The 9,041-nt window shown below is 47.2% G+C and overlaps 1 protein-coding gene across 1 annotated transcript; it reads right to left on the bottom strand.

Moving 5' to 3' along the window:
* Positions 1-1,001: 1,001 nt before the first annotated feature.
* LOC109740418 (putative F-box/FBD/LRR-repeat protein At5g52460) lies at positions 1,002-3,968 on the bottom strand. The gene is made up of 3 exons (XM_020299479.4): positions 2,787-3,968; positions 2,536-2,679; positions 1,002-1,889 (listed from the first exon to the last, which is right to left on the bottom strand). The coding sequence occupies exons 1-3, from the start codon at positions 3,858-3,860 to the stop codon at positions 1,317-1,319; spliced, it is 1,791 nt and encodes a 596-aa protein (XP_020155068.1). The 5' UTR covers positions 3,861-3,968; the 3' UTR covers positions 1,002-1,316.
* Positions 3,969-9,041: the final 5,073 nt, after the last annotated feature.

Genomic DNA, 9,041 nt, shown 5'->3' with positions numbered 1-9,041 from the left:
TTGTTTTCCTTTTTTACTGGAACTGTTGTCAAAATAAATGAATGGTTATTTGCCATATCTTCTTGTGCAGCGAAGCAAGCATAAGTTTGACAGATCGTTATGGCAGTTCCGGCGCAGCAAAGCGCGCTAATGCTTCTAGTACGTGTGCTTGTTCGTTGGCTAGGAAGGAAGGCTTCCGCCTGGATTTGAATTCCTTGCACTCGTTGTAATCGTGAAATTCCATTCCAGTGATTCGTGAGTGAGAGAGCTAGATCTTTACAAGTGACGATTGATTTTGATCTGTAACCGGTATTATGGGTTCCTTTTTTTTTGTCGCAAGGGTTGACACCTTTTTTTTTTGGCAAGATCAATAGTAGTTTATTCTTAAAGGATAGGGTTACAATCCGACAGCAAGAGTTCCTCAATACACGGGGTTCTCTATCAAGCCACACACCCGTGGTCCGCTCTCAGAGCGACTATACCTTGCCAGGTTTGACACCCTAATTCTGCTCATGTGGTACGTGCAGGTGGCTGTTGCTAGATCAGTAGTTACTGTGACCTCCAGTAGGTACTCCATAGCTATTGGTTTCGACACAAAAGTGCAGCACCTCACAACACTCTTGGTCTGCTTAAAATGTTGGGCAACATTTTTTTTTTGTAGCGACAGAGTAAAACTGGAAACAGGTAGCCACACCGTATCGTTGTTACAACTGTCGACACAAGCATAATTTTGGGAAACAATGGGAACTACAAATTCAGAACGCAGCCTGAAAATGTGTGGATTTTTCCGCCATAGCTACCGGATCAACAACAAAACGGCTCCGCCTGTTTTTGTTCATCAAGGATATTATCACCCCATGGGGCGAGAATCAGTCAACTACATTGCATTCCAGGAACTATGTTACTCCCTCTGTAAAGAAATATAGGAGTGTTTAGATCACTACTTTAGTAATCTAAACACTCTTATATTTCTTTATGGAGGGAGTACTAATTTATCAGCTTAGCAGCAAGAGCACACACGATGAAATAACATCAGTAGAGATAGATTGTGCATCTGATAGTAGGGTACTTTTACAAGCCAAAAGGCCAAACAATTTTCGGCCAGGGCACTTCCACATCTCAGAATCACATTAGTCTTCCCCAATAGAGAACTCAAGAAAGAGTGCAACATACTAGTAGTAAAAATAGCTTCCAGACCTTCATGGCCTCATTCTACCTTCTCAGTTCACCGCAAAATTATGCAGAAGTGCACAACTAATAAGTAAACTACCACACCCTTAGCAGCTCAAATAAACATGTCGATGTGAAATACCACCAGCATCAAAAACAAAAACTACTCATGCCTCAACTCGAGAAGCCCTCCAGGCCCTGGCACGCCTCAACACACAGAAGGGATCCTCCACTGACAAGTCAATGGCGTTCTGAAAGCTCCAGCTAGGGGAGGCGGGGCAAACGTAAATAACATCACTGCCAGTGCTTCTGCCTGATGGCGCATCGCCCTCACTAACAGAACCTGGCACGGGAACTCCCTCCATTACCACATCATGGCTGCTACTACTTCCACCTGATGACAGATTGCCCTCATCAGCAGAACCTGAGATAGGGCCTCCCTCCACTACCACCTCATCACTGCCACTACTTCCACCCGATGGCGCATTGCCCTCGCCAACAGAACATGTCATCCGGCCTCCCTCCGATACCACATCATCACTGCCTCTACAAACCATTCCCAGCGTCTTAAGCACCTTCCCATTCTTCAAGATGTAACCAAGGAACAACAACTCACAGTCCAGGCCCTGGAATCCGTGGAGGACGAGCGTCTTCAGATGTGATTCGAGGCAATCGCAAGAGCTCTGAGACTCCCAGAACTCAGCACAATGTACACCATCAGGTGAAGTGGATTGAATGAACTGAAATTGAGCAAAAAGAAACAATGTCAGCATTTAGCATATCAAACTTCAAATTACAGCAAAATTCAATTACAAGTGCAAAGAACAGATATCTACAATATCAATCTGGGTCATGTAGCAATTAACTAGTACTGGAATAAGCTGGTATTCATATTATCATCTTGAATCACCATCGATAAACAAGTATAGGAAAGGTATCAAAATGCCATATTATCGATAAACAAGTATAGGGAAGATAACAAGTGCTAAAACGAATATCGTACCTGAGTAATGCTACGCACACGGGGACTTTACGGGCTAATTAAAGATTAATGGCTGTGATTTAGTTAAGTAGGATGGGCCCCACCAGTTAAATTCAGGGGGGGGGGGCAATTAAATTAGGCCACGTTCTTCAGCCCATGAAGTTCGTTGAAACATCCCCGTGAATCTAGTATCATCGTATCTACAGTATCAAATACTCCCTCTGTTCATTAATATAAGACGTTTTGGCAGTTTAATTTGAATTGCCAAAACATCTTATATTAATGAACAGAGGTACTATATAGCAATGGGTAACTAGCAGTTGAATAAGCTGATATCCATATTATCGTCTTGAATGGCAATTGATAAACAAGTGCAGAGATGAACAGATATCGATATGGCATACCATGATGTGAAGTGTTTCAAGGCGAGGAAAGCATCTGAGAAGGGTGTGCAGCATCTTGACCTCCTTGTCGTGCGAAAATCGGACCTTGACAGCTAATATCTTCAAACTTGGCAGCATGGCGCTAGCTCTCACATTCATCCCAGCCTGCCATTGAGGCAAATTATAAAAAAATAAAATGAGAAATTTGTTTGGTTGCACAGTCACGTAATGAATGCTAAGTGCAGATGACAGAAATTACAATAAGCAGTTACCCTGATGACCATGCCACCAATCTCGAGAGCGTGGAGTTGAAGGTCCAAGTAGCCGAGCACCTCCAGCCTAGGGGCGTAGACAATCTTGACAGGCCTCCGGTCCAAAATGCTTTGGAAGAGCAGGCGCTCCAGGCAGGGAGCATCCTCGACAATGATTTCATCGAAGCTGCATCCCCATTCCATCACGACGCGGAGGCTGCTGGACTTGATGCGGAGGCGTGAACGGCTAATGTACGCGATGGCAAAGGAGAGGATTTTCAGCTTGGGGCAGTGCGCGAGCAAGGCATCGACTTCCCTGTCCTTGATGACGGTGTGGAAAAGGCCGAGCTCCTGAAGGTTGGGGAAGGCAGGCGAGTTGGCGGTCGTGTCTGGGAAGCGCCATCGCCAGACGCCGATGTAGAGGCGGCTGAGGGAGGCACAGTTGAGGATGTTGTCGGGGAGCGGCATGTCGAGCTGCCAGGGGCGATTGAAGAGGATGAGGTCCTGGATCTTCTTGGCGGCGAGCCTGGCGATCAGGTGCTCGAGCGCGTACTTCTGCCGGTAGAAGGAGGTGCGGGTGAAGCGCACGGCACGGACGGGGCCGGGGTGAGCGGCCACGCAGCGCGAGACCGCACGCACGGCGTGGAAATCGCGGGGCCCGTCGGCGGCCCTGAGGTGGGAGTCGTCGACGAGGAGCGGGGTCGCCGCCCACACGCAGCGCCAGCGGGTGGAGAGGACCATGGTGCGCGCGGCTTCCTTGGTGGGGAGGCGGGAGATGATGTTGCAGAGCAGGTCGTCCGGGAGGTGGCTGACGTGGTCCCGGCCGTCACCATCCTGCACGGCGGGCCGGTCGGCGGCGGCGGCGGCGGCGTCCTCGGAGTCGGAGGACGTGAGGGAGAAGTGGTCGTCGTCGGAGTCGTCGGCGTCGGGCGCGGAGACGAAGGGCGCGGGGAGGAGGGAGATGATCTGGGAGACGATGCCGTCCACGCGGTCCTGCGCGGACGGGCCCTCCAGTGCCATGTTGTTGAAGTACTCCTCGATTTGGGCGTAGTTGACAAATACTTCTCCCTCTCCTCCCCCTGCGGCGGCGTCCATGGCGGCGGAGCCCCGCTAGGGTTTTGTCGGCGGGCGGGAGGGAGAGACCTCACCTCCGCGAGGCGAGCAGGCTGAACAAATGGGGACTGGTGTGGGATGCCGTGCACCGTGGTGGACTGGCTGTACGGGGCTCTTTGGTCTCACTAGTGTTGTGAACTTGTGGACCAAAAAATTGCTGTCCAAACAAAAAAACTTGTGGACCAAAATTTAAATTTCAAGTTCAAACAGATAAATTCAGCTGTGAACAGTTGTTGACGGTGTCCCGGCGGCCACTCACGACGTCGGTTCTCGGTCTGATGGGCCGGGCCAAGGACCCCTTTGTCGGTTCCGCCCTAGGCCACTTCGGCGGGACCATCACATGAAAATTCCAGAAGACTTACATGCAAGACAAAAAACTGGGTCGTGGAGAACTCTGCCTCCCCGTACGTAGCCAGGAGAACTCTGCCTCACCGTACCTAGTCAACTAGGATTTGTACCTCTAGGGTCTCTGGTATGTTAAATAAGCCGGGGTCATGATGGTCAAAAGTGATCAGGTTGTGCTTTTCAATGGTACAGGTCTCTCGAAGAGCTCTCTTTCGTTGATTTCTTGGTGAGTGAGTTTCGTAGATCATATGTATGTCTTTGGCCTCAGACGTGTATTGTTCTTCTGTATGGTAGATTTCTACACCCCAAACCCTTCCATTATCGGGGTTGTTGAGGAACTCCTAGCCTCCTTTTGCCACTTGCCTGACAACCCAACAGTTTCTGCTTTTGTGGGTGGCTGGTTTATCCGATGAGGCAAACTGGATCGTGCAAGGGTGGTCAAGTATCGTGTCCAGCAGTGATTTGACTCCCATGCTGACTACCCGACTCTTCTTCTATGGAAGTTGCTCGTCGTGTGTATCAATATTGTTCCGCTTGGAACGTCGGTTGCTACGGCCGTGCCTGCCTTCTGCTTCGTGTAACCCCGAGCTGGGGTCTCCAGCAATATTGGTTGACTAAGCGGGAGACCTTTATGGCGCAATAGTTTGTCATTAGGTCGGAGAGTGTGGTGAATGTCCTTGGATGATGACGGTCGATCTCTCTACTGACCCCTTTGTCGTAAACATTGAGACGGAATGCTGATGAGTCCAATTTATGTGATGATTTTGACATACATTTTATGCCTACATGATGGGCTTTGTGGAATTTTACCGCGCCCGCACACCACTTTTTGTTGGTAATCCCTCACGTAAATTTTTTTGGATCAATTATCATTTAATGAAGGAATCCTAAAAAATGGTAGTGGAATCATGCATCTAAAGTGATAATCCCCTACTGAAAGGATCTAGATGACGACTAGAGGGGTGTGAATAGGCGTTTTAATTTTTTTTACAGATTTGGCTTTATCCTAATGCGGAATTAAACTAAACGGATACTTTTCAAGCACAAATCCTATATATGCTAGGCTCAATTAAGTGCACAAACAACCTATGCTAAACAAGATAGGCACTTAAGGAAACTAGGAAGCACAAACTATATCACAAGATATGGAAATGTAGGAACAAATAAAGCAATTCAACTAGCACAAGATAGATCAATATAAGCAAGTATGAATTGCGGAAAGTAAAGGGCGTGAGTATGAGATAACCACAAGTGAGTCGGGGACGCGGATTTATCCCGAAGTTCACACTCGTGAGAGTGCTAATCTCCGTTAGAGCGGTGCTGAAGCCAAAGCTCCGGGGAGTCACCAAGTGACTCACCGTATTCTCCCTTTCAAGTCACCCCCAACGGATGAGCCTTGATTCACTCAGAGTTGGTCTTGAAGGCGACCACCACACCTTTACAAACTTCTCTGGAGCACACCACAACCATGGAAGCTTCCTGAAGAACTTGACCACCTAGGCCACTTCACTCCCTTCCCCGGAGCACACCACAAAAGGAAGTTTCCGGAGGAACCTTGGCCACCTATGCCTCTTCACAAACTTCTCAATATATCACCAAAACGTCTAGGAGGTGGAAGCCTCCAAGAGTAATAAACTCATGGGCTCTCACTCGAACACATCGATGCGGGGAGATCAAACCAATGCGACAAATGCAATGCAAGATCAAGCAACAAATACTCAACTCACTCTCTCAATCTCACAAGATGCACTCCCGAAAGTAGGAGATTGAAGAGAGGGGATGCAATGGATAGAATCAACAAATGACTCAAAGATCCATCCACATATCCCCCTTCACATATAGGGGAGATAGGGGTTTGGGAGAGGTGGTAAGAGGCTCTAAAATGATGTTTAGAAAGTGTGTGAACAACCCCCAAACCGGTGGGGAGGAAGGGCTCTTTTATAGACAACCTCCAAAACTAGCCGTTGGAGCTCCAACGGACACATCCTGAGCACTCTGTGTGCACGGGGCCCATGCCCACGGCCTCAAAACCTCGTGCCCACGAGGTACCCAGAAACAGTCCAAAGCAGGAAACTAAAACATGCATAACTTTGGCATACAAACTCCGAATTCGATGATCTTGGGCTCGTTTTAAAGCTATGGAAAATCACAAGGTCCTCATATAGAGAACCAACCAAGATCAACAAGAAAGGATGATGCAAATCATGAAAAGGTTTGAGCTCTCTACATGCGACATGATCAAGCTACTTGCCCGAAAGTCCCTCTTGATAGTACGGCTATCAAACCTATAATCCGGTCTCCCTCCAAGCACCATGAGGCCGGAAAATCTAGGAAAACCTAGCTAAGTTATACCTTTGCCTTGCACATTCCACTTGAGCTTGATGATGACTTTGATGCTTGCCTCAAGTTGGAATCCTTTTCTTGTCCACAATCACTTGGTGAAGATACTCTAAATGCTTCCTCATATTGCAATGAGGGAAGCGTTTACTTAGGCCCATCTTCACATGCACATTATCATGATGTGGGCCACAAGCTTCAAATCATATAACCCCCAGCTTCTCGTCTTGCATTTGGACTCCTCGAACCCGATGACCATCACCACTTGATGCCATCCACACATAGGCTACTTGAAATCTTTCCTTTTTGATGCAAGCCCATGAGAAAAACCTAACCCACATAGACATAACAAACAGATAGTATGGGTTAGGTAAAAAAGCACAATTCACAATTACTTACCATACCACTAGATCACTTGATCCCATGTGGTACAAAGATTGCACTTTGAGAGTTGACCATCTAGATAATCTTCGAGCTTCATCTTGGTCAACCAACATCTTTACTTCATGCTTTATCTTGGTTTCTTGGAAGTCATGATGAACTCTCATTTCCCTTCATTCCTTCAAGAAGAGATCTCCAAAGACTCTTTCATGACCATATCAAGTTTCACTATGAATATCATATTGGTCATGATTTGCTCTTCTAAAAACTTCATCATAATCTCTTGAGAGGCACAATGAACTCTTCGCTCTAGTTGCTTGCTTCAAGACTTGATCAACTGAGACCCAACACATGAGCTTACCATGATCTTGTCTTGAAGCTATAACTTGAATTCTTCTCTTTGATTTTTATCCCAAGCCCTTGATTCTTATAAGCCCACATATGTCAATCTTTGAGATCCTCTAACGAACTCCACCTTGAATATATTTGGTTACACATTAGAATCAATCTTGATGGCTTCAACAGAAATCCCCAAAGACCAACCTGAGAACTCATTGGATATGGGACCTCAAGTGCCAAAACCTAGGCCCTATGTGCACGGGGGTCACGAACCCCGTGCGCACGGGGTATCCATAGAAGGATACCATGAGGACTTCCTCGGATGTTTTGATGGCATTCTTCACAAACCAACCCAATGCACTTCAAGCATCACTGATGTGACCATAAACCGCGCTATTCTATGTACACTGCAGATTGGAGGTTTTTGTATTGAGGTGCCGTCGACACAACCAGAGAAGCAAAAGATCAAACCAACCTTTAGAACACCATGCAATTTCTTTTGTATTGGTCGTCTGTGCGAGGAGTACCAGGACGTGAAGGCCGAAGCCCCAAGGCAACATGGAGGAGTCCAAACCATGTTGACTTAGCTTTAACATACGTACGTTCCTTGAGTGCTAGTCTGTTTTGGATTTTTGTGATCGGCTTGCCGGATACTTAATTAGTTAAATCATGATTAGTTAGAATAGGAAAGAGATAAGAGTCCGTATCTTTTTAGCTTGTTTGTTAGGTCGGTTGGTTTAGGTTTAGTTTTGCCTATAAAACAGGCAGGCCTCGGCCTTGTACGGGACGGAACTTTTTGGAGGTGGGTGGAGAAAAGCATCAGGTTGGATGCGTCAAATATATGTCTTGTTTGCTGATCCTTGAGGGATTTTGGAGCTGCTATATGTGTAGGATTTGATCCGATCAGATTCTTGCTCAAGTTTTTTTTCTTTGGTGTTCTTGCGTTTTTGCTTGATCCGAAGAGCCACTCTACTATTTCGACCCACGTTGCTGTTGCGACGATCGTTTGTCGACGTTCTTGCTATTTCATTGAGTACCGTGAAAGATTGGGCCAATAAACGACTCGTCATCTAGTCGGGTCCCATCAGGTGGTATTCAGAGCAAGGTTGATCACGGTACGAATTTTCTCGCTGGTTTTTGAGTTGATCTACTTGAGTTGCTACAATGGTGAATTCACAGAAATCAAATTCAAGTGTGCATGGTGCACATGAAGGAGATGCGGAAGATGAGCTGCCCTTGCCCACCTATGATCCGAGTGTTGCGCCGGCTATCGTGCTAGGCTTGGAGGCAACTCGTGACTATGTGCTGAATCTAGTGGGGAGGCGCATCGACAAGGTTGAGGAAAGTCTAGGAAAAAAGATTGCTGATTTGACTGAGGCCGTTCATCGATTGAGACCACGTTCACCACCTAGTGATGGGTCTGCTGCACCGCGTCGTCATCGGCAATTATCTGGACAGCGGGTAGGCGAACAAGTTCGCAACAATGTGAGCATCAAGACCATCAGTCTGAGGGGGCCGGTAGCTATTATGAGCCTGTGCGGCATGCTTATAACCATCATGGAGGTGGCCTACACCATGGGGGAGGACATGAACGTCCGCGGCGCGCCTACGAAGATGATGGTATTGGAAGAATAAAAATTTCCATACCGTCGTTTAACGGCAAAGACAACCCGGATGATTATTTGGAGTGGGAGATGCGCGTGGATCAGATTTTTGATGGACAACGGTACAATGAGGCGAAAAAGGTTCGTGCTGCATCTA

Source organism: Aegilops tauschii, chromosome 6 (genome assembly GCF_002575655.3).
Source record: "Aegilops tauschii subsp. strangulata cultivar AL8/78 chromosome 6, Aet v6.0, whole genome shotgun sequence".
NCBI lineage: Eukaryota > Viridiplantae > Streptophyta > Magnoliopsida > Poales > Poaceae > Aegilops > Aegilops tauschii.
The sequence above is the reverse complement of the archived record's forward strand: the minus strand, read 5'-3'. Positions and strand labels throughout refer to the sequence as shown.